At 40.1% G+C, this 23006-nt stretch overlaps 4 protein-coding genes and 1 long non-coding RNA gene across 10 annotated transcripts in view; 2 read left to right on the top strand and 3 right to left on the bottom strand.

Annotated features, from left to right (window-relative positions):
* Positions 1-9206, bottom strand: part of LOC107273475 (focal adhesion kinase 1) — a 43061-nt gene extending 33855 nt beyond the window's left edge. For 2 of the 4 annotated variants that reach the window (XM_015751716.2, XM_015751718.2), the window contains exon 1: positions 8886-9206. The gene's annotated coding sequence lies outside the window, so the exon portion shown is untranslated. Of the gene's footprint in view, positions 1-258; positions 499-8885 lie in introns of those variants that run through there. The other 2 variants (XM_015751714.2, XM_015751722.2) reach the window with 2 other exon arrangements.
* Positions 5578-7365, top strand: LOC107273479. Its single transcript, XM_015751725.2, has 2 exons — positions 5578-5775; positions 6034-7365. Exons 1-2 carry the CDS (start codon positions 5728-5730, stop codon positions 7291-7293), a joined length of 1308 nt encoding a protein of 435 aa, XP_015607211.1. The 5' UTR covers positions 5578-5727; the 3' UTR covers positions 7294-7365.
* A 454-nt stretch (positions 9207-9660) lies between the features above and the next one.
* On the bottom strand, positions 9661-10879 carry LOC107273451 (P-granule-associated novel protein 1). The gene is made up of 3 exons (XM_015751665.2): positions 10730-10879; positions 10166-10653; positions 9661-10084 (listed from the first exon to the last, which is right to left on the bottom strand). The coding sequence occupies exons 1-3, from the start codon at positions 10818-10820 to the stop codon at positions 9746-9748; spliced, it is 918 nt and encodes a 305-aa protein (XP_015607151.1). The 5' UTR covers positions 10821-10879; the 3' UTR covers positions 9661-9745.
* A 304-nt stretch (positions 10880-11183) lies between these two features.
* Positions 11184-23006, bottom strand: part of LOC107273471 (agrin) — a 20423-nt gene continuing 8600 nt past the window's right edge. Inside the window, exons 1-9 of one of the 3 annotated variants that reach the window (XM_015751704.2) lie at positions 15718-15831; positions 14879-14995; positions 14031-14340; positions 13808-13951; positions 13425-13595; positions 13179-13343; positions 12903-13025; positions 12458-12634; positions 11184-12369 (exon numbers count right to left, since the gene is read on the bottom strand). In XM_015751704.2, coding sequence (XP_015607190.1) covers positions 12138-12369; positions 12458-12634; positions 12903-13025; positions 13179-13343; positions 13425-13595; positions 13808-13951; positions 14031-14340; positions 14879-14903 — 1347 coding nt within the window. In that variant the 5' untranslated portion in view covers positions 14904-14995; positions 15718-15831 and the 3' untranslated portion in view covers positions 11184-12137. Of the gene's footprint in view, positions 12370-12457; positions 12635-12902; positions 13026-13178; positions 13344-13424; positions 13596-13807; positions 13952-14030; positions 14341-14878; positions 14996-15198; positions 15694-15717; positions 15832-23006 lie in introns of those variants that run through there. The other 2 variants (XM_025090829.1, XM_015751703.2) reach the window with 2 other exon arrangements.
* On the top strand, positions 16127-17710 carry LOC107273474. The gene is made up of 3 exons (XR_001539252.2): positions 16127-16541; positions 16685-17021; positions 17207-17710. It is a non-coding gene; the product is annotated as an uncharacterized LOC107273474 (long non-coding RNA).

Genomic DNA, 23006 nt, shown 5'->3' with positions numbered 1-23006 from the left:
CCCGCCCTTATCAACCTTACACGCAGCATACATACAGATAAGATTCAATAGTGTCAAATCTAAATGACATGTATAAAGGTCGTTGAAGATAAGAGTTCACCCTGAATAGGGCACTAAATACACCCTGATAAGGGCAAAATATTCAAGGACCACTCGGAATCAACCCTTCCGGTCAGAAGACCCAACAATTGCCCAAGGGCTTGTCAATCTGACCGATATGAAAAATGATAAAAAATTGTACACTAAAATTTGTCTCACATTGATAACAAATAAAGGCTCGTTCAAAAACCATAAGGGTTAACCCCTCGTAAATTGAGCAGTCACGTCCATCTCTTAGTCAAGGAACAATTATAGTACACACACTGAACGCGCATCAACCCCATGCGCACTGGTCGATTTTCGTCTGCGAGCCGCGACTCCTTTGAGAAAAGAAATGACGTAACAAAGGGTGCGAACGTCGCTCGATGCGAACGCGCTTACAGCAGGGCAAAGACTGCTCCTTACGAAGCTACTGTACTCGCAGGGACTGTCACGCATTCTCACGCACGACCCCCACTCCGTGACTCCCAGGCTCACCGTATGCACGCTTTTTACCCGTGACATGCGTGCACGCATACATAAACGTCCAACCCCACCCTTGGAGGGAGGTTGAGTCCAGAGTATAAACAGTCGAATTTCACTTACAAAATTTACGTATGTAGCACACCACTCACTCCATATGACTAATATATATATACATAGAGTCGACTTATCGAATAAAACCACATACTGAGCATACCTTATCACATACGTATTTGGAACATGCGATAATCGTGTCGCGGACGAACATACAAATTTTTTTCTCGTTCAAAGCCTCCGGGTATGTTTCGTCGGAGCAAGCACGCACTGTACATAGGTGGACACGTGTCACGTTAAAAGCACACCTTTTACGTTTTTCCCTGGCGTTGCCACCCCAGTGGATCCAGGACTGCTTAACGTGGGTAGATATACCTTATGAATATATGTAAACTCCTGTATGTAATTTCATTACATATTTTCTCTTAATGTATGACTACCTAAAGTGACGCTTCTGTTTATCATAAGTCTCCTGCACGCTTGAGACACGTGGACGCATGCTGGCACTGGTAGACAGGCTTGAGGTAAGTCGGTACGTGAAGAGGAAATAAAATTTAATTAAAAGATGCATTAAGTTAATACCCCGTTGGGACTGTACTATCTAAATGGGATTCTTATAAAATGTCAGAGAAAGCACATGGTTACTGCAGAAAAGCATAGTGTTCTCATGGGCAGCCATATGTGTCCTACGGTACCCATACGATACGTACAGACTGAAAATACACGTACGTTTAAGCATGTCCGATTAAATGCATTAGTCCGAGCCGAGAAATAATAATTATTAACGTTGGTCAATAACTGTACAGATTGATCCGTTATACGTTTCTGATACTTACAATACGCACGTTGTTATATAGATGTATTCTGTGTGTGATAAATATGGCTGGGAGTTATTCGAAAAGCCATTTTATTCACGTTCGGCAGAAAGGTACGTTCGGGCTAGTGGATACTTTCGAAATAATTAAATTTATAATAAATGAGAGTCGTTAATCGACGCTGTCTAGAGATGCCTAACGAGCGGCCCGATAAGAGGCTGACTAATTTTTGTGGTAAGACACGCCAAGGTCACGGCAGCCACTATCGTATACAGCGAGGTGCAGGAAGCTTTGGTGGAAAACCGACGGGTATAACAGGGCCATTCGGTACTTCTGTACTACCATGACGAAGTATTCCGGGCGAGAAAAAAAAATTCCTAAAAAAATAAAATACGTATACTCAATTGAATTAACGAGGTTAAGTATAAGGAAAAGAAGATTGAGTGTTGAATTTCAGTGTGAAATCGAAGAGCTGCCTCTGGGCACTCGATTCCAAAGGCGGTCTACGTATGAGTAATATGAGATAGTGGGGAAAGAAAAAAAAGCAACGGTAAGTACGAAACTGGTGGATTTTAGCGCAAGACCGGACATCGTTTCTCCTTCGTCCAGCCATTTTATTACACGAGCACGTAGAGCGTCGCAGGAAGTATTAGGAGTCGTGAGGAAAGTCGATGACGAATGTTATTTTGTAGAAGAAAAGACAATACTGTACTAGGGACATAGGATACCTATATCATTCACAGGGTATAGATATGTAGTGCGTGAGGACAGGGCCTGAAAGGGCCCAGACGAGCCTTATGTTTGGGGGGTCAGTATAAAATTCGATCGACGTGGGGTTAACTTTGCAGGAGGCTGGCGTGTAAAATAAATTGGTCAACTGTCGGACCACACGCGTGAGTCTCAAGCGGATGGGGGAAGATTAGAGGAGATAAAGGAAAGAAAGGGTATTTGTAATTATAAAAAAAAAGTGCAACGTCTCTGGGCCACTAGATCCCACAGAAAGAAGCTTGCGCGTGTCAACACAGCTGTTAGTGGCCTGACAAGCGTGAGCCGGCGTTGCCGATACGTTTGAACTTCCTGACGGTACGAGTAACTGAATTATTCTTGAAATTTAATGCTGCCTCGTGTGCACGCGAGGGAGGTTAGTGAAATACATACACATAGGTATACTATAACGACGGACAGTGTATCGCATGATAAAGACAGTTGAACGTTACACGCTGTATTTTACCGGTTGAAATTAATTCAGGCATGCACGTTACACGGGGATACAACAGACAGCGTTTGGTTAGGTTAGTTTGTCGTGACGGCAGCTCGAGCCTGTCGCTACTGTACGTACCAGTATCCTGAGGGAGATCAAGGAACGATTAACGATGACACAGCTGGAAATAAATCATCCTGAACTTTCCGGAACACAGAGAAACGTCGCGTCGAAATCGTCCGGCGGCCATGTTGTCCATTTGACAACGAAGGACGGGAAAGCCGTTTGAAGTGTTATTACCAAATGGCCTGGCGTAAGATTCTCCAACGATTCCACGAAAATTCACGTTACGCGTGTCTTCGCGGGTCCGCCGAAATATAACCGTAGCTTAGCCTGCGACAAAAGGGACGCTGTAGAGTAACGTTCGTTTCGTCCGCGACAGAGTTTGTTTACGCGTTAGTGCGCATGCACCCCGCCAGTGGCGCGACGTACGCTGATGCGCGCCACGCGCAGACAATGCTTATCTGCCGGAGGAAACACGCTGCCAAGTATACGCTTGGCTTTAGGGCAACGCGAGAATGGAAGCCTTTAATTCCATGTGTTTTCCTGCTAACCGTGACTGATAAGAGCGATTACGTGATTTAAAGCCTCGAGAGAACACCATAAAGTCTGGCTACCTCGAAAACCAGCCGCACCGCTGCAGATTTATATAAAAAAAAAAACAAGACGGACTTCGTCTGCTACTTTGCGCATGGAAACGAAAGATGGACGTTCTCTAATGACGTTTGTATAGTCTACCTGTCATTTGCGTTACTAAACGAGATCATAACATACTGTGTATCCGGTCGTGGCGTTATTATTACTCCGAAGTGTCTCGATGCAGCTCTTAATTTCCTCAATGTACCCCTAAGCCCACGTCGGTGCCTTCTCGGGTTGAGTCATATTTGTAAACCGACACCCACGACGAGGCATCGCGCGACATATCGCCACGTGTCTCCGACCACTTTACACCAATTTGCGAGTTTAACTTTCTAAAAAGGATGTGCCTGTTGATTGAAGCTCTGAGAAAAGCGTGTAGGACGCGAGAGGACCAGGTCGATGTTTACCTGGACGTTCCTAGTGCTGCATAGAGATCGATAAGGCATTGTCGGGCTAGACAGTATAAAGTAAGGTCAAGTTCAGTGACCTACAAGGAGCAAGAGCCCCCTTGCATTACCTGATAGGTTCGAGAGGGTGGAGAGGGTGGAGGGTGGGTTCTCGTACCTGTGGGTTTTGCAAAACTGATGAATAGTCTCGGTCCTGCAGAGGATTAAGGAAACGGAATAAAAAAGAACAGGAGGCGAGGAACAAAGGGCAAGGAAGAAAAAAAATAATACAAGACACCATGTACACCAGGAGAACAGGAGAGCTGAACGTAATAAGTGGCCTGAATGTCTGAATAGCTGCGCAAGACAGGCTCGTTGCACTCTTGTTTCTCGGCTTTCCGTTCACGAAGCAGCCAGGAGCCACGTACTCTCAGCTATCCTGAAGAAGAGAAGGAGAAGCAGAAAGTGAAGAAGGTAGAGGGCGACAGAGAAGAAACTACATGAGAGAATAAGTAGAAAAAGGAGAGATGGTCGTTGCGGCGGACGCTGCAGTAGAAGCTGCAAGAAGGTAGAGACGTAAACTGTACCAGTGAAGGTAGTTAGGAGGGATGATGGTGCCTGACGAAGGTGGATGTTAACTACCAGGTGTATATATATATAGACTAGCCGACCTGACTGCTCCCGACCAAGCAATTTAATGCAGTCGCCTATTATCGCTCGGTATAGAAAGAATGATATTACACCCGACTGATTTCACAACTCCATTAAGCTACGCTGCACAATCTTCCCCCGTACTTTCCTACGAGTCAATTTTGATCCACTGAAAACCCGCTGTGCTGCAGAGAGTAAATTGAAAAAAAAAAAGATTAAAATCCAGCTGCAAATCCGAAGCCTGACGAATCTTATGGCTCCGTCGGTAATAGAAGATTCAGTCAACGCCGTCGGTAACAATTAGCCCGATTAAATTTCCAAAACTGCATGACCAACGGATCAAGACATCGATGACTACACGTTATTCCTGTATACAGTACCGACCGGATAATTCGTGTTACACTTAATTGCATTTCGATAGAGCTATGGCGCCAAGCAAAATTTCACGACAAGTAAATCCGTTAATTTTACGTTCCTTATCTATACGGTGCTTAAAAATATCGACACGATACCATTCCAAGTCAATTGCCGTTTTTTATCAATACGTGATACCCGAATAGCAATGTCCGATACGATTCTACGATATTCTATGAGAAAATTGTAAAAACTGTAATCACCATAAAATCCTTTTAGTTTTTTCACTCTATGGAATATGCTGTGTTGGGTTAGGTTAGGCTACCTCCCGGTGCACATGCAGGACTAGGGTAAGAGATAAGATAAGGATATTATCGCGTTAGATAAACTGCAAGCTGTACAATAATAACGTACAGAAGTTGCACTTCCTATGGGATGAACCGGTATGCGACCAAAAGATAATGCGTCGCTTTGTTTGTACAGTATGTCAAAAAAATATCAGTGGTGCCATAAGGCAGACAGACAGAAGAAATATTCAAAGATTTTTATCATAGCGATTGGTAAATTCTTTCCTGTCGGAAGAGCCTGAGAACCGTGTTGTCTGATCGTTCGATTCTGATTGCAATATCCGAGAACCGGGTAATATCAATAATTTTTATTACCCTAACCTGTATATATATATATATATAATTTGTATTATATGAATTGTATTGTACTACGTTTGATGTGCTCGTGTTACGAGGAACTGGATATATAGTGGCTGGACAATGATACTGGGACATAAAGTCGAGGCTGTAAAGAACGCATCATAAAATAACGAATTAACGAAAACATAGTTATTATTCCATCGAATATCAATTCTGTGTATTTATGCTATTCGATTCTCTCCGACTTCATCATTCAGTCTAGGAGAGGTTTTCGATTAAGATATTCAGATTTCGCGTGCCGTATGCTTTTAAAGTATTTTGGAAAAATATAATAGACAGTTACCTTGTACGCTAAGAAAATGACGTCTTACGTTATTTCATTGTCTATTGCTCTTATCGCCGGTTTGGTAAGTTGATTGTATATTTTTTTAATGAAAAAAAAAATTCTCAAATATTATTAACTTCAATGTAATAAAGAGACACGGACAATGTTTAAAGTGTCAAAATATATCAGTTTCAAGCTATTCCTGTTACCTTATCGAATTTCTGATCTATGTCATATTTGAACAGGACACTGCCATAGAGAAAAAAAAATATTTGCACTATCGTATTTCAAAATTGTGTACACGTTACGTCACTGGAATGTATTAAATTCTGTGCCATAGGCTTGTCAAATGACGATCGGCAGGGAGTTGGAACGAGAAACCAGAATTCACGACGAAACTACTACGATATATTCGGAGTACGTAGAGGCGGAAGGAAAAGACGAGGAAAAATGGTTAAATGAAAATGAGGAAGCGTATGATACGGGAGATACGCAGAAAAACAGTAAGGAATCAAATGTGGAATTGGTTAGTAAACATTTCGACACTTCACCATTGACGCTCAAGAAATTCATGGCGAAAAATTCAAATCCTAACGAAGACGGCCGTCACGTGATCCGCGTAACCGACGTTACCGACAGTGCGGATTCTCGTAGGAAAATACAGGAAACTGTGGAAGAATCAAGACCGCATTATTATACGAAATCGACTAAGAACGTTAATAAAGACGCGAGAGGGAAAGAAAGTAACGAAGATAATGAAAGTGGAGAAAAATGCGACACGCACAAGAGAGACAGGAAGTACTGCGAAAATTTTTGCAAGATGGCCGCGCGGAAAAATATTCTTACCAAGAAGAATATTTCCATTAACTCCGAGGACGTTGCAGGCAGCGAAAATTCGTCAACGGAAATAAATACGGTAAACGGCACAGAAGAATTTTCCAAAGTTCACAAGGAATCTGATACGGCAAGAATTATCGCGACAGACTATTCAACACCAAGTCGAAGGGAAGCACCAAGATTATATCAGGAGTCAACGCCGTCAGATACGCAGGACGCAAAGGAACGAGTAGGAGTCAAGTATTACGAAAAATCAAAAGAATCCGTTCCACCAATAATCGTATCTTTGTACAAGAGACTAATTCCGTATATGAGACAGTCACCCGAAGTAATGGAATCCGCCGAAGCAACGACTGCGGTCGGGAGCGATTTATTACACGAAGCAATCGAAAGTGACACCGTAACCTCAAATGTAGAGAAACCGATAACGTCTGGCAAGGAAAATAAGAAGGACTCGAGCCAGCGCGGAGAAAGTCTCGAGTCGTCGGCCACATGGAAATTCGCGGATTCTGAACGAGTCAACAAGACTCTGACAAGCTCCGTCGATAATGCAGCGAACTCTAACGACGACGAGTCAAATTTCCAGGACGCGAGAGCCTCGCAGGCGCCCCAATCGCGACTGTACGCGTACGACCCGGAGGGCGAGAAGGAAGATGACGACGAGCGGGTAATTCAGCCGTATTTGAAAAAGGCGAACGAGAGATGGATAAACATAATAATAAACAATTATCCCCCACACGCATGTAACAATGAGAAAATGTAAATGACGAGTGTCCGTCTAAAATAATAAAATCCTAACGATATGAATGCACATAATAAAGCTTGTCTGGCGCAAGTGAAGTCGGTTTAAGTTCAGGGTTAAGCTGGGTGTGTTTTTCTCTATCGCGTAAAAAGAACTAAAGATCCGGCTCGAGGGTTAATATTCAGGTCCGACGGCGCGCGACGAAGGAAAGAGCGTTGGGAGCGTTGGGAGCGTTAATCATCTGAATTTTCAAAGTGATCGCATCGTTGCCCACGTTTCACCAGCTATGCGCCGATGCATCAAACAACGTATAGCAGCGCCAATGCACAGCCAGATAAGTAAAGGGGACTCGGTTTTGAATATGTAGGGCCCAATGAAAAGGAACGACCAGACGACGACAATCCTCGGTGATTGGGGGCGCTATCCCAATCTGCGGGTCAACTTGCAAGGATATTTATTTTATTGGCCGAGTGAGTCACGTAGCAGCCGGCGACTTGTCGTTTAATAAAAGCAAAGTGCGCTTTCGTTTCGTAACTCCAAACCGGTGGCTTCTATCTCGCTTTGGCCTCTCTTGCTTCTTTTCATAGCAGTGTCGTCCCTGTTTTCTTCTCTTTATTCCTTTTACTTTATTTCTCAGCATCGCGCTCGCTCTCCTTTTTACACTATCGACTTCTTACGCCACTCTCTTTCTTCTCTTGTTTGCTTCCTTCCATTGTACCCTCTACCATTTTCCTTTGTTATCCTCCTATTCACTTTTCTCCTCCTACGCCCTCCGCCCCAACACTTTACACTCAAAGGAAACTGGATCGACGTTTTTAACCGGCGATTCACGGTCGTGCCCGTTTAATTATCTATGAGCTGTACGATAAGATAAGATGAATCTTAATATTGCTGGATAATATACAACTGGCTACTGTAGGTCTCTGTCCATTAGACAATGGTATTTCATATCACGGATCTGATGCTAAGTGACAAGCAGACAGTGTCTAAAGGTTCTGAAAAGTTATTGTTAAACTAATTCCTGTCTTCTATTGTCGTACACAATAGGGGTAAACAGTACAGAGGTTACGTGCCAATTGAAATTTTGGATATTTTAAATAATAATTCGATGCTTCACGCGCTATTTGAAATATTGTGACACGATGGTCTTGTATTTTTCTTTGTTACGATTATAAAAAATCAATGGCTTCTTATCAATATAGCTTCGCACTCTTAAGGCTATCTATTTCCAAATGCTTTTACAGCTTCTTAACTTGGTTCGGCCTTTTCACAGCATCCCTAAAATTCATCCCTGGAATCTAGGGTGAAATCGATCTGTAGTTATTTCGAAAGAATTCGGCGACTTAGATCGAAGATTAAAATTGAACAGCTCAACCCACTGAGGAAGAGGTTATTTATGGTCCTCCAGGAATTATCTCAGCTACAGTAACGTAACGCAAGCATTTTATGTAATCCGATTCGCATAACCGCGATTCGCAGCGTGACTGAACGAATCCAAGATGGCCTCCCGCTGTCAAAATCGACCGAGTGCCGCATTAAACGGCGCGAGAGTATCGCGTTTTGGCAATGATAATTGTCAGATAATGAAATAAAAAGATTTTCATATTACTTACGCTATTAACGGCGACCGTGATGTCCTTAAAATGCAATCAGCTTACTCAGGCAAGTCCAGATATCCACCAGCTGATGGGACCGCTCCGTTCTTTATCACTGTTTCGCGGTCACATAGAATCAACTTTATCTTACGTAACGAACGCGTTACGCATGCGAGACTAACGCGACAGACGCACCGTGGGACGCACTGTTGAACGGACTGCGGAAAAATCCGTAAATAGTTCCAGGGCATCGGGCGATCGCGAATTCGATCGTCCGTGATCAGTTGTCGTAAACACTAGACGCCATGTTTGACCGGAGCTTGTCAATAAAACTAGACACTGGCGACATCTGATGGATTTTTCCTTCTCACTATGATAATCTCTTCGATCGTCTTTCGAGCCTCTGATCGCTGCGCCATCTACCAGATTCTGATGAAAATAAATTTTTATAATAGAATCCAGTAAGTATGGTCAAGTGTTTGACTGAAGCTAAAGATTCTGTCTATTCGGCGCGAGCCTGACTTGATAACTCGTCAACGAAATTGTTACCATCCATGAATGAAAGCAGCTATTACATACTCCGTTAACCCGAACAAGACTGTGACTTCTCCTGTTCGAGGAAGTTTCAGAGAAAGGAAGAAAGCCTCATCCAAATAAATTTTCACGGCTTGACATTTCAGAATTAAGTAACCCGATATTCGCGAACAACTTCAGCCCCATCGTTCCCCTTGAGAAACAAAAGCAAAAGAAATAAAATCAGAGTTCATAGGTGCTTATCATTTTTATCAGCGTCTTCTTTTGACTTATGATGTCTCTTTATTGTATCAATAGTACAATAGCATGTAATATATGTAATGATTAGCTTTACATAATATCAATTACGACGATTTCATTGCCCATAATCCAGAAAGAAGCATTTTCACTGCTTTACCATTTGTGGTAACTTTGTTATCAGTGCTGCGACTAACACACGTTGTAAACTCGTTTCGTTCTCTGATACATTTCGATTCGACAAGTGCATAACTATTTGATGTTCGCTCGGCTGATCTTAATTGATTTAATAAGAGAATAGCAAAACAATCCCGGACATGATTTTCACTCCCACATACGTTAGACTCCCTGTTACTACAAATCCAGAGTATTTCGTCCAGGATATGTTCCATTGTTTTAGTATTGACGTGGTAATTAATTTTCTTGTCATGGAACCATCTTGTCATCTAAGGTACGTAATATCGATGAGAATTGTGTATATTAATACATTTATTAATAAAAAGTAATAAGAGGAACGTATCAATTACCTTTCCGCGATAGTTCATTTCCCAGGGATTCCCTTCAATATGAATTTCCTTGAGAGACTTCATTTTTGCAAACGTATCAGCAGTTCTGAAGCACGTCATTTTATTATGTCTGATAGATAAGCTGCGAACGTTGGCCATTCCTTCGAATGCTTTCGACGGGATTGTTCCTATATTATTGAATGACAAATCCAAGTCCTCCAGCCATATCAAATCGTCAAACCACTCGGGGTGGACCACGGTAATATTATTATAAGCCAAACTTAATTTTCTCAGTTGTGACAATGTCTTGAACGCATTTGGCGACACACTGGATATACCGCATGTCAATAGATTCAGTTCTTTCAGTGTGCCGGCGTATTTCGTGAAAGCATATGGTCCGATTGTTGAAATGTTTGAATGTGAAATCACAATGCCTGAGAACGCAAGGTTTCCTGCGCTTAGAGCCTCCTGAATATTCGTATTCGAGCACTTTAACCATGATCCAGAATCTGACAATGTGAGAAACGATAAAAAAGAAAATAAACAAAGAAATTTCATCAAGTACTAAGAGTTTAAATTTCTTACCATGGTCCCCTATATTGTTAGAACAAAATCCTTGGGATATTCCCAAATTATTCACAATGCAGAGAAACACAAATATCAGGGCGACACGCATGATGAACAAATTGCTACTGACTTTGATTCTCCTTATAAACTGTCACTTGATAATTCGTCAAACGGACGCAACAGAAGATAATTTATAATAATCGGAACAACGCTTCCTTTGCCGATGAAAAAATTATCATTTGATAATGCCAAAAACTTTATTAAATTTAAACTGACCTTGCAGCGGTATTTCCGGTATTATGTCATAAAAATTAATAATACTCCAAAAAAGAATTATTAATTAAAATATTGGCGTATGATTTATTATTGACAAGCACGTAAAATGTTAATACAACTCGATACAAAAAGAAGTGGGTACTCACGTGTTTGATAATAAATAAATGTATGACAGTAATAATAATAATAATAATAATAATAATAATAATAATAATAATAATAATATGAACACACATCACATATCAAAAGGACAGAATATGGAATATTTCCTTATAACGGCAATACGTCCTGTGTAGCAATAATTCTAAGAGCTAGTAATCAATAATATTTATATTATCAATAATAATAGTGATCGTAATTGCGCAATGATAAAGATACTTCCTAGCAAAATTACGTAGAAGATGCGGAAAGGCGAATAAAAAAAGATGCGTCTACATTATTTTTTCTTACTGGGCAATGAAGATCGATTCTACGGCTTAACTAGAATAAATAACAGTTGTGCGTTGCGTGAACAGCGACAGGACCTTAAGGTATATAGATAAAGGATGCTATTGAGTAGCGAGAGGGGTAGTTGGGAGGGGGGGGTGGGAGGGATGGACAATCTTAATAATACATAACGCGATTCTCCTCTTCGATCATTCGATTAATGATTTGATAATGTGCGCTGCGAGCATTGACACGACGTTTCGATATAATTATGAAGAAATAGGCGGAGAATAAATTATCGATAAAATTCATATTAGGAAAAGAAAAGATGCCTACGAAGAATATCGACGTTACGCAATATTAATTAAATCACATAACGTCACAGCGTTGGATGTCCCAGAGGCATTTTTTAAAATCAACGCTGATTGACCGATTCCAATATTACAGCCTAATCAAATCAGATCCTTCCAATCAGCAGGTTCGTAGGATGCACGAAGATCGGTAATGATAATAAAATTTTAGCGAAGCACTGTTTTCCTTTTTGTTTCTTCAGTCGTCAGGCTTTGAATGTCCTGTAGGAGGAATTTCCTTTAAAAATAAAAAGAAATGGCATCGCTCCTGATCCCGTCGTTATACGAGGGTGGTGAGTCTGTATTTAAAAAAGAATTTCTTGCAGATGGTACCACTGTCCTCGTGTTCCAAGACTATTGAGCTAACGTTTCGTTCAGTACAGATAATTCTTAGGTTCCTCCGTCGGCTGGCCACATACTCCATGATACTTTTTCGTAACGAGACTTCGACTGCGACAATTTTCAATCTCCAGGAAGCACTCGTTGCTGTACGTCATGTCGTCGGTTCCGCAAACTGGATCGTAATATGGCGGGCATATCTTCTGACAGCCACGAAATTGAAAACCCTGGACGCACCTCTTCATCGGTACCACGTAAACGTGTTTTCTGTACGGAATTAATACACAGCGTTTGCAATTATGTCCGGTGTGTCCGGCGTCTTAATTATTCTTCTACAAATTGTAAAGTGCCTCACCCGCAATTGTCTCTCTTCATCTCGCATTCGTTCCTGTACAATTTGTTGTCGGAGCCGCAGACAAATTGTCTCTCGCCACTGCAGACCTGGTTGCACAGTGCTGTAGTGCGACAATGCTGTGCCGGTACCGGTACCACTCTTTGACCGCAGGTTTCCTTTCTTAGCTGACACAGAGACCTGTATAGAAAATTACATGCCATAATAGACTATGCTGTTGATCAACTGATTAATTTCACGGTTATTGCTGTCTAAGCTATAGACATAGTCATGGATCAGTCGCCATTTCTATCTATAGAATACAATGTGTAGAGGTTACATGTAAAGTTGATTAATGAGAGTCAATCTTCAGCACGTGTTTGACCCCTGCTTCTTAGATTGATAAAATAATTGTCAGTGGTAAAAAAAAGAGCATCAGTTGTCTAGATAGTCTTTGCTTTTTATATACCTGTAAACGTTCCCATCACTTCCGCAGACGGGTTCCTCTAGAACCTCAGCACAGTCTTCGGGGCAGTGCTCTGTCTCCTTCAAGGTCGTGCACTCGCCAACGTGAGCCATCTGGATTCCTTTCCTGTAAGAAGATACTTGGGATTTAAGTGGTACGCGAGATAGGATGATTGGATAATTTAATGGTCAAGATCACTAGCTGACGTATATGGGACGAAGTATGTTGTCTGGTCTTGGTGAAATTTAATGATGACTTTTGAATGGGAAAAATACTTACAGGCAAATGGCGATGTTAAGATGGCACTGATTGGGATACGTGTTGGCATCGCTTCCACATACTGGATCCACTTCGTTTCCACAACGGATTTGTTGCTTTAAACACTTGGTGAGACGTGGACGACACTTTTCAAAATCTACGGATGCTACCTTCCTGCGTGATTGGCTGTTATGGTAATTTAATGATTAGGGACTGACGTATCTTATTTGATATTTATTACAATTATTTTCTGCTCTGTTTACCTACCCACAATTTAACATCTGCATCTCACAGTCGTTTCTGTAGATGCTACCGTCCGATCCACAGACCGGCACTTCCGGTACGTTCTGGCAACCCAGCGGACAAGCAGTCGCTGCACCTCCTGCTGTTCTCTCGCGAGACACACAGAATGACATTGGCACTTCGAACACGTGCTTGCTGGGAAATTGTAAAATGAGAGTGTTGAGTACAATGAGAATTTCATGGTACAGTGAAATTGAGGTAGATTAATTGCTAAGAAAGTGAGAATCCCCAAAAAAACCTGAAGTCAACAAACTAGTTTAGCTAGTAACCCAGAATTAAAAACTAAGTGAAAATGTACAAACGAAACTGGGAATCAAGTACAGTTTCGAAAGTAAAAGTAGTCTTACCCGCAATTCTTCGCTCGCATTTTACAAGTATTTGAATACAAGATGCCATCACTGCCACAAGCTGGTTTGGCACCCCTCCAACAGGACTCGCGACAGTGTCTTGTAGTCTGACAATGCTTCTTGTTGGTACGTACGACGCCTTGTCTGAATGAAAAGTAAAACAAATTATATGTTTAAAATCAGATATAGTTAATTGCAACATTTTTAACAAGAACTCTCGTACCCGCAGGTCAACAATTTCATCTGACACGTGGATTTGTAGACGTTCCCATCGCTTCCGCAAACGGGACCGTCCAGTGGTGCAAATTCGCAAGAGACAGGACAGTTCTCTCGATGTGCCGAAATATTGTTGCATGGACCAAGATGAGACAATTCTATGCCAACTCGGCATATCTCTACTCTCAGCATGCACTTGTTCAGGTAAGTACGTCCGTCAGTACCACAAACGGGGTCCTGATCACCTGGACAACGATGCTCGCACTTGCTGCCAGATGACCTCAGACAGGCAGTCTTCTCCGTAGCCACCGTGACGCCTGAACAAATGACGGTGAGCGTTAAATAGGAAAAAGAGGTTAGGTTAGGTTATCCTTCAAGATGCACAGCTCTGCAGTTGTACTGTGCAGAATTATGGGTAGTCATGGGGATATGGTAAAAGAAAAAGTGCAATTACGTTTTTGCACACGTATCTCGCGTGGATAATTGTAATTGCACTGTAAAGACTTAATTGGCGTTTCTCATAAGATTCCTTTTCACGCCATCTTGTACGAGACCGTATGGCGGGTTTGTTTGAACTGTCATTTTCTCTGATTACATACCGACACGCGATATATCAATAAATCATTTTATTATGAAATAGTAAAAGCTTCGTTTTCATTTTTATTACGTTGCCTTTAATGAGAAATCGATATTTTATCGTTAATGCGTCGTGTATCAAAAATTTTACAAAGCATTGCCGTCGCTTTTATGTGATGCCGATTTTTAACGGTTCGAAAACAAAAAAAAATTGTTAGAAATATGTATTTCTGACAACTAGGGGTGTAGAGTAATGACAAACGTAAATAAAATTCTTACCTTTTCCGCACATTTTTTTCCGCATTTCGCACTGCGACGCATAAATAACGCCATCGCTACCGCAAACAGCTTCTCCGCCCGGTGGACATATCCGAGGACACGCGCCACCCACGTACTCTGTAAAAATGAAGTAATTAAAGATAAAATGAATACCTGATTAAAATAACGGAACGATAAAGAACATTTCGTAATCAACGATACGTTTGACGAGTGAAATAAAATGGCGGCACATATACAAAAATTCATTTCTACAATCAATTTCAATTCCACATATCCATTCTCTGATTCTTATTAATTTTTTTATTTTTTTTTTAATTCACCTGTCACCGACTCAGATCGAATCCCGAAGGATTTATGGTGCGTGTTGTCAATTAAAGTGGCAGCGGTGCCGTCGCTTCGCGGAAACATACCCGTGTAATCGGGCGATAATTGAAAACCGCCTTGTCCGCGTAATTGCTTTCGTTTTTGAAGCGTCGAGTCATCGCTGGCCCATCAACAGGACTACAGGGTCCGTCATTCGCCATTATACGAATTTCAAACAAAGACCCAATCCAAACTGGCTGCTGGTATTGTTTACGAGCGATTCACCAATTTTTATCTCCCCGTTCTATCTCAGCCCTGCAATCGTCTCACGCCTTAAGTTATGTCAAGAAGACACACACATAACCTCGCCATTGTCATGCCGTTAAGTCACACTCACTAACTCACAGGGAGAAAAAAGGTGGCAAAATATGACGAGACTTTGACGTGTACTCTAATTACTTTCTCATAACGCTTATCAGCCAGTGGCCTACGAGTAATGAGCCAATACATAAAATAAGACCAATAAGTGCACCTACAGGGGAAGAGAAAAGCACAAAGAAACGATCACTGCCAAAAGTGCTAAATTATAGGCGTGGCCGAGACAATACACAAAGGAACCGAACGATATTACGTGACTTTTTTTATCCACCATTTTACGTAGTACTTATTCATTTAGAAAAATTCACCAAACTTTCTCACGTGTTTAATATTATTTCAGTCGATATCACTGTCGGTAAAGAAGTTTTCCTAGGTAGATAAAAATGTCTCTCGATTGTATCAACAGAGCTATATTTTAATTGCACAACGGTTTGGCTATCCGATCGTATCGACGTTAAACGCATCGCAACTTTCGGTCAATAGAGAGTGGCAGAAATGGTTGATACGAAGAAAAAGATAGCAGCAAGGAAGAATAAGAAGAAGGAAAGGAGAAAATAAGTACGGAAAGGTATAAGATCGGAGCAGTGCATGCTGGTCGCGGTCCAACGGCCGTCGGGTCAACAGCACTCTGGATTTACTACACTCGTTCCGGGCCGGATTGTATAATAAATAATAACTTCGTGCCGTACAGTTAGACCCGACGAAGGAAATACAAGAGTCAGTAGTAGATAGAAGGGTAGAGGGAGCCAAAGGTAGACGAGATAAGATCATCCTTTACTTCTTCTCCTCTCTTTATATTTTGAGATCCTTTTTATTCTGCTCATCCAAGCGATAGCAATTTCGATTCACGGCTCAGCAACGCCACTCGTTCAATTGCTTTACTCGCCAGGACTTCTCGTTATTATTACTAACAAACGAATCAATTACTTGAGAATGGTGAGGATCCTTGCCAAAGATAAAATGCCTGGAAACACGAACCCTGGTATGTATACACTGTACTGCTACAATATCTACACATATACAGTGACTTGTAGATACAGTAATAAATATCATTATAGGCATAGGGGTAGATCGCATATTAAAAAAAAAAACGTCAATACATAAATCACGTGCAATATGTTGCAGGTTGAAAAATTACGTCTACAGGATTAGAGCACGTCGAAGATATTACAAGGAAGATCCGCGTTGGTCCAGGAGGTTAAGGTTACAGAAGACTACAAAAGTATATCATGATAGTAATCATAATTGACCTGGAACACGTAGGTACTGAGGTACCTGACTGTCTTTGAGAAGTATGAAATTTTTTATTTCAAAAAAAAAAGGTACAAGCTTGAAATTCCAAGATCGTCTAACGCCCAAGACACTTTCTTCGCCAATAAATCCTAAGGGTTAGATCTGTCTGAGATATTTTTCATTTCTAGTGGTGATACATCATTCTCCAGTAACTCGTGATAGCTCTTAGGTTGGTACATGAAATTGCTAGACTAACCTCAACTTACACGTTTCTACAGTACTCGTGCCTAACACGTATCAGTATATGTCTTTGCGGTATCCCAAAGAGAAAAGACCACAGTGTTTAGCATATTCAAATAATACGGTATCACGTGTGAACCTTGTACGACTAATGATCTAAAATTTTTTTTGCAGTCCACGGCGAACGACGAGAAAAAAATTCACCGTATTATCAATACAGTTTTGTATGAATGAGAGGACGGATTTTTTTTGGTCATTTCCAGTCTGCCTATTCAACTAACGAAGTGTAATATAATCGACGTTAAATTAACTAACCAACCGATAAGATTCTAACGGCACGTCCACACATGGAGTTAAAGTGTGAGATTCCTCTTGGAAAATTTTTTTCTGTATCCACAATCGGAAGACTCGCACGACGATTTATGGAAATTAATCGAAAACCGGCCCTGTACGTATTAAACTATTTTCTCTTTTCAATAACACATTATACATTGCAGATCCCTACCTTTCGGAATAGCCATAATTAATTCCCACAGTAACCAGCTATACATATAACGACTCTATTAAAGATAGCTGAGAACTGAATGTCAATTAATAAAGTATCATTGAACATTCCATTAGAATTAATTAAACACGTGAGAAGAGTGCTGCTCAATTACGTTTACATTAATACTCGAAACGATTATTCAGACATTAATTATTATTTAATTATTTTATCTATAGTAATAAATTTCTCTGTGTATATCCTACCAATAATTATAATATACATGTATACAATTAATCCGTAATTACACTTAAGCAAAATTATATAATTATTATCTCAATTAAACGTGCAACATCACCAAGTGCACTTATTGCCTAAAAATGCATTCGACACGTGGTATATATTTGACGTCTGGCAGTGTCACGTATACTACAGTATAACAACCGAATCAATTATTGCCAATAAGCGTGTCTGCTACAGTGATGGATGAACAATGCGCGAGCAAATTATACCCGTACGATTACACTATGCACTTATATGCCAGCATAATGGATGCATCAGTCCCGGTGAATCGTTGCAATACGGGTCGGTGAACCGATTTCATTACCCCCGTATGCACTACAACAAGATTAATGACAGTTCCGCCATTTTATTCTTTTTCAGATTCAAACTTTTTCGTAGTTCGAATGTCCCGCCGTAAAAAAAAAAGTGCTCCCTCCTGGGCGCGAACCCCGAACCATCGTGATATGCATGTTGCATACTCCGTAAGTGCATCGGCATGTGAATGCACTTTCTATATGCATATAGGGACACGCCCTTTTTACGTATTCATGTATAAATATGTAGTGCATATATATATACACCTATATGTTATATACCGTATAAGTAACGAGGAGTAGAAACGAGTGTAACGAGCCAAGACGAACTCATGCTCATTCCATGCATAACGAATGTCCTTAATGCGTGTGTATCATTATATCTTGTGTTATATAAATACGTAACAATATATTACGTTAGAACTGTATTTACGATTGGAATCAATTTATCGAATTGACTTCTCTATACGGAGCATGTATGAACAATGGCTCGTTATGCATCTGGACAAATTACGTTTTACCAGTATAGGAATTGTATGATAATTTTATAGATTGCGTTCATGTTACTCGTAACGGAATTACGTGCGTTGACATACATGCTGTTAAATGCATGTTGAATTTGTCGTGAACTTTATACTTGACCATAAACTGTCAATAAACGTGAGCAACCGCTGAGCTATGTTAATGCACGCATATGTGCCAGGACTGCGTGATTTCAGGTAACAGGAGTAGATGTGACTATCGGCGAAACCATCTTGTTTCCTCATGGCGCATTGTTCCCCTATTATATATATATATATATATATATATACAAACTGGCCTGCCAACAGTACCCAGACAACTGGCAGCACTGCACAGGAGCATTGCAGTAACCGTAACTGGAATTGAAAAAGATTTTACTCCTAGAGCAATGGCATGCGGCTGTTGGCTCACCTGACTGTATGCACCTATGACAATTTTCTTAGCTGATTGTCGACCCTCTATGTTTCTTTGTGGTTTATGGTTTTCTTTGTCAGATTACTTTTATTGTCGATACTTAGCACTTTGGTTACAAATATGATGCAACGAGTGATTGGGGTAAGTTGAAGCGTGAGAAAATATAGTTTTTTTAAAATTCGTAAATATTATAAACACGTGGACGACTGGCTTGGAATTGAAGTATCGGTATATTATTTGAATCTTCGATCGAGGTCGGTGGGTCGACAGGAAATAGATTGAAAAATAAGATATATCTTTAATTAGTAAAAGCATAACAGTCGCATCCGGTCGAACGGTTCGTAACTGTATTTCGATTAGATTTTAATACGGCCAATAAGATTTAGATAAAATTGATTAACAATTCCGGCAAATTTTTTATGGTCAGCAGACAGCTTCTCGGAGGATACGAGAACCATGTTATTACCAATTCCCAGTAGAATTCTCAGATCTGATAATTTATATCTTAGTTTTGAAAATTGGACGTGAGGAAGGTTTTGCGAAATAAAATCAGGTATTTATACTCAAATTATCGGAATTCTGTGTAATCCAATGTTTAAACCTATTCGCAATCCTCGGAATTCCTAAGGCTCGACCGTCTACACGTTCTCCTGGGTAACACGATCCGAATTCACGGCAGACCTGGTATTCCATCAGGATCACGACAGACGCCTAGAATTCCCTAGTAGGAATTCCTGCGTAGAAAACAAACCAGGTACTTCGGTAAAAAAAAATGGCGGACCGCAAGAAAAAAGTATTACCAACTTCCCCGAGTACATAAAAACGATAATCTTTAATTTTGACATGGACATGTTTTTTTTTAATGACCAAACTAGCCCTATCCTCGGAATTATTTTTTACTTCCTACAATAATGATATTCAGACAATCTTTATTATACCTGTCGAATACAATGGCGCCGATTGATCCATAATTTCGATACGGCCAAGGCGTGACGTAGCGAGCGTTAGAAAAAAAATGCCAATTTACCACACGTGGAAGGTCGTGATAAACGGGAGAATCTATGCCGACTCTCGTCCCATAAATCGTGCCATAGATCGGTAAGTGGCGAACGGCGGTAAGTAAGGTGTAGGTAAGTGGTAAGTGGAGTACTGGGGCGAAAAACTACCTCCCGGACGATCTTACAGCCTGGGGCACCAGTGGAGGCTCCCGTTAAGTCTGGGAAATTCGAATCGATTTTATGTCAAGGTGAACCCGCGAAAATTTATCAAAAATTCGTGTTATACGGAAAAAAAATTTTTCTCAAGAAAAATCAAAATCAGATTACATGAAAATATAATTGAAAAAAATTTCGTAAAAAAAATCTAAGTTATCCCTTAACGATTTGTAAATTTCGTAAAAATTGATAATAATAATAATCGCCGTTGTTCGTAACCGATGTGCCTCGTGGGTGGTACCACGGATTCTTGGGAATGGAGATCTGGTCCGAATACCTGCGGGGAGTTTGGGTTATACGATAGTATAAAAGAATAATTGCCTTCTGCCAAATAAGCGGCGGCTAATAAGCCAATCAAACAATGCACAATGGCCGACGGGCCGTGTCGCCGGATTCGGCGGTTTTATTTTTTTGGCTTTTTATCTCGTGGGGTTTTTGTTTGCAGCGCCAAACGAGCTCAGTAACAGAACGGGACGCGACATAAACCTAATAACGGATATCCTTTCGAGATATATATATATATATATATATATGACTGTACAGTTGTAGATAGACACGCTTGAAATTTGAACCATCAAAATAATTTGTATAGTATAAAAAAAAGGAAAACGGAGAAAACAATAAAACCGAATAAATTTACGACATATAAACAGTAGTATCGTCTAAAACTGTATATGGTCTGAGAAACTAATTGGCATTTGAAAAATGGTGTAATGATGAAAAAAAAAAAAAAAAAAAAAAAAAAAAAAAAAAAAAAAAAAAAAAAAAAAAAAAAAAAAAAAAAAAAAAAAAAAAAAAAAATTGGTATAAAATTACATGGTCGCCAATTACACGAATTTAACTGTATCGACTTGGCATTGTGTTTATTGGCTTCGTCTGTGCCCCGTAAAATTATGTTAAAAAAATGTATCTGGCGTAAATTACAGTTAAGCTAGAATTCAAAAGTTTCTACCGGATGACTCGAGCCCAGCTGTTTTGGATCCAGGATATTCGCCTACTCGATAACCGACTGTTCACTAGGAATTTAAATGACGGACTGTCCGTATGGAATTCAAATGATTTTTTTCAAAAAATCAGACTAGCTTCAAGATCCAAACAAAATATCGTAATAAATAGAAAATTCAAAAAAAAATTATTAAATAATCATCGACGAGTCACGTGATTCGAAGGTACAATTAATCTGTAAAAACGTCAGATGGGAGATGCTGAAAAAACATATGACATATTTATGTTAATCAGAGCCGAACGACGGAGCTATATACATATATATATATACACGTACAATTTAAAATAAATCAGAAAAGCGTGATACATTCCTAGGAAGAACGGATCGACATGAGCCTAGAATAACCGGCTAATTAAAACGGGATAAATCATGCGTTAAAGTTCACCCAGTTTGTCTTGTATTCAATTAGAATAATGCGCGATGTCCGATGGCGCCGATAGCCGTCACGGATAAAAGCCTATCGAGTCCCATTAGATAGCCATAGAGAATTTCACGGGCAACGTAAAAAAAAAAAAAAAAAAAAAAAAAAAAAAAAAAAATTCCAAAATTAATAAAAAAATTTTTTCTATTATGCCCACAATAAAATGACAAATTGTTATCATAACCCAGATCCCATACGAAATTATCTACTTCGTAATGTTTAAATTTCTTAACCGGAAGCCATTAGGTGTTCGCCATTATTCTGAACCATGTATACCAAGATACTGGATTATTATATGAATCTGGGACTTCTATTTCTCGTTACCACTTACTATGGGTTATTAAGCACGGCACGATTAATCTTCGGTTTCACCAACTTATTCCCATGGACTTTCCAATTATCGCGTTTCACTCCGATCCGAATGTCATTGGCGCCCATTGAAATTCCCATAAGCGAGAAGCCACGATAGACACGTTTTTTTTTTCTATTTCCAGCAGAGAAATCGTACGGGAAAGCCGGGAAAGCATCTTTCGCGGGTAAATACGAAGTTTCCCTAAGACGCGTGTGATAAGACGGTATAGTCATTTTTTTCGTTATTCTTCGATGGGCGGAAACTCAAGCAATTTTGTCTTCGTAAATTCTCTTTTTAATACCAACTGGTTGGTACGATTGCTCGTAATCTGATTAATGAAATTTCCGTGAATTCTTGCGGAATAAAATATCTGAGATGTAGCAGCTTTTTTTTTTACTTCGTTATTCGTCTTGTCTGCCGAAAAACTGGACTTTCTGCATGAAATCTAGAGCGTGAGATTTAATGATCCTTGTATATCTATATATATCTTGGTATATACAGTATACGGTATACCTAATGAATATCGCTTCCCCAACCGTGTTCCTAAATACATCAGTTCCAATAGTCAAGGTCACTACCCGATGCAATACGATCGGCTCGACTTCAATATAAATTAGATTTATCTCGGTAACACTGCTGCGTCGATCGGATCTTGCATCCTTAATCAATCGCGTCCTACTTAAATCTCCAGGTACCCTTAAGGATATTTTTAGCCGTTGGAACCATCTTGCACGGATATAACGGTAAACCCATATAACTCCTGACGCGCCTCGAATGGAAATTAATGAAAATAAAAGAAGTCATAAAAAAAAGGATATACACGTCCACACCTCTTTTTTTGAACGTAAATCGATACGGGGGTCAAAGGTCAACGATGGAAAAAAAAAAATTATCCTATATCACGTGCATGTTGATTTTGAATTTTTTTTTTTTTTCAAGATAAACCGGAAATTAAGATCGGTGCA

Source organism: Cephus cinctus, unplaced genomic scaffold (assembly GCF_000341935.2).
Source record: "Cephus cinctus unplaced genomic scaffold, Ccin1 Ccin1_scaffold1609, whole genome shotgun sequence".
Lineage (NCBI taxonomy): Eukaryota > Metazoa > Arthropoda > Insecta > Hymenoptera > Cephidae > Cephus > Cephus cinctus.
This window is presented reverse-complemented; position numbering and strand designations above follow the sequence as displayed.

What these genes read in the sequence shown, in the direction of transcription:
- LOC107273479 (XM_015751725.2), top strand. Translation starts at nt 5,728, where the DNA reads ATGACGTCTTACGTTATTTCATTGTCTATTGCTCTTATCGCCGGTTTG. An exon ending in TTGCTCTTATCGCCGGTTTG is followed by an intron (nt 5,776 to 6,033) that starts GTAAGTTGATTG and finishes TCTGTGCCATAG; the next exon opens with GCTTGTCAAATGACGATCGG.
- LOC107273451 (XM_015751665.2), bottom strand. Translation starts at nt 10,820, where the DNA reads ATGCGTGTCGCCCTGATATTTGTGTTTCTCTGCATTGTGAATAATTTG. An exon ending in TAACAATATAGGGGACCATG is followed by an intron (nt 10,654 to 10,729) that starts GTAAGAAATTTA and finishes TCACATTGTCAG; the next exon opens with ATTCTGGATCATGGTTAAAG. An exon ending in AAATGAACTATCGCGGAAAG is followed by an intron (nt 10,085 to 10,165) that starts GTAATTGATACG and finishes TACGTACCTTAG; the next exon opens with ATGACAAGATGGTTCCATGA.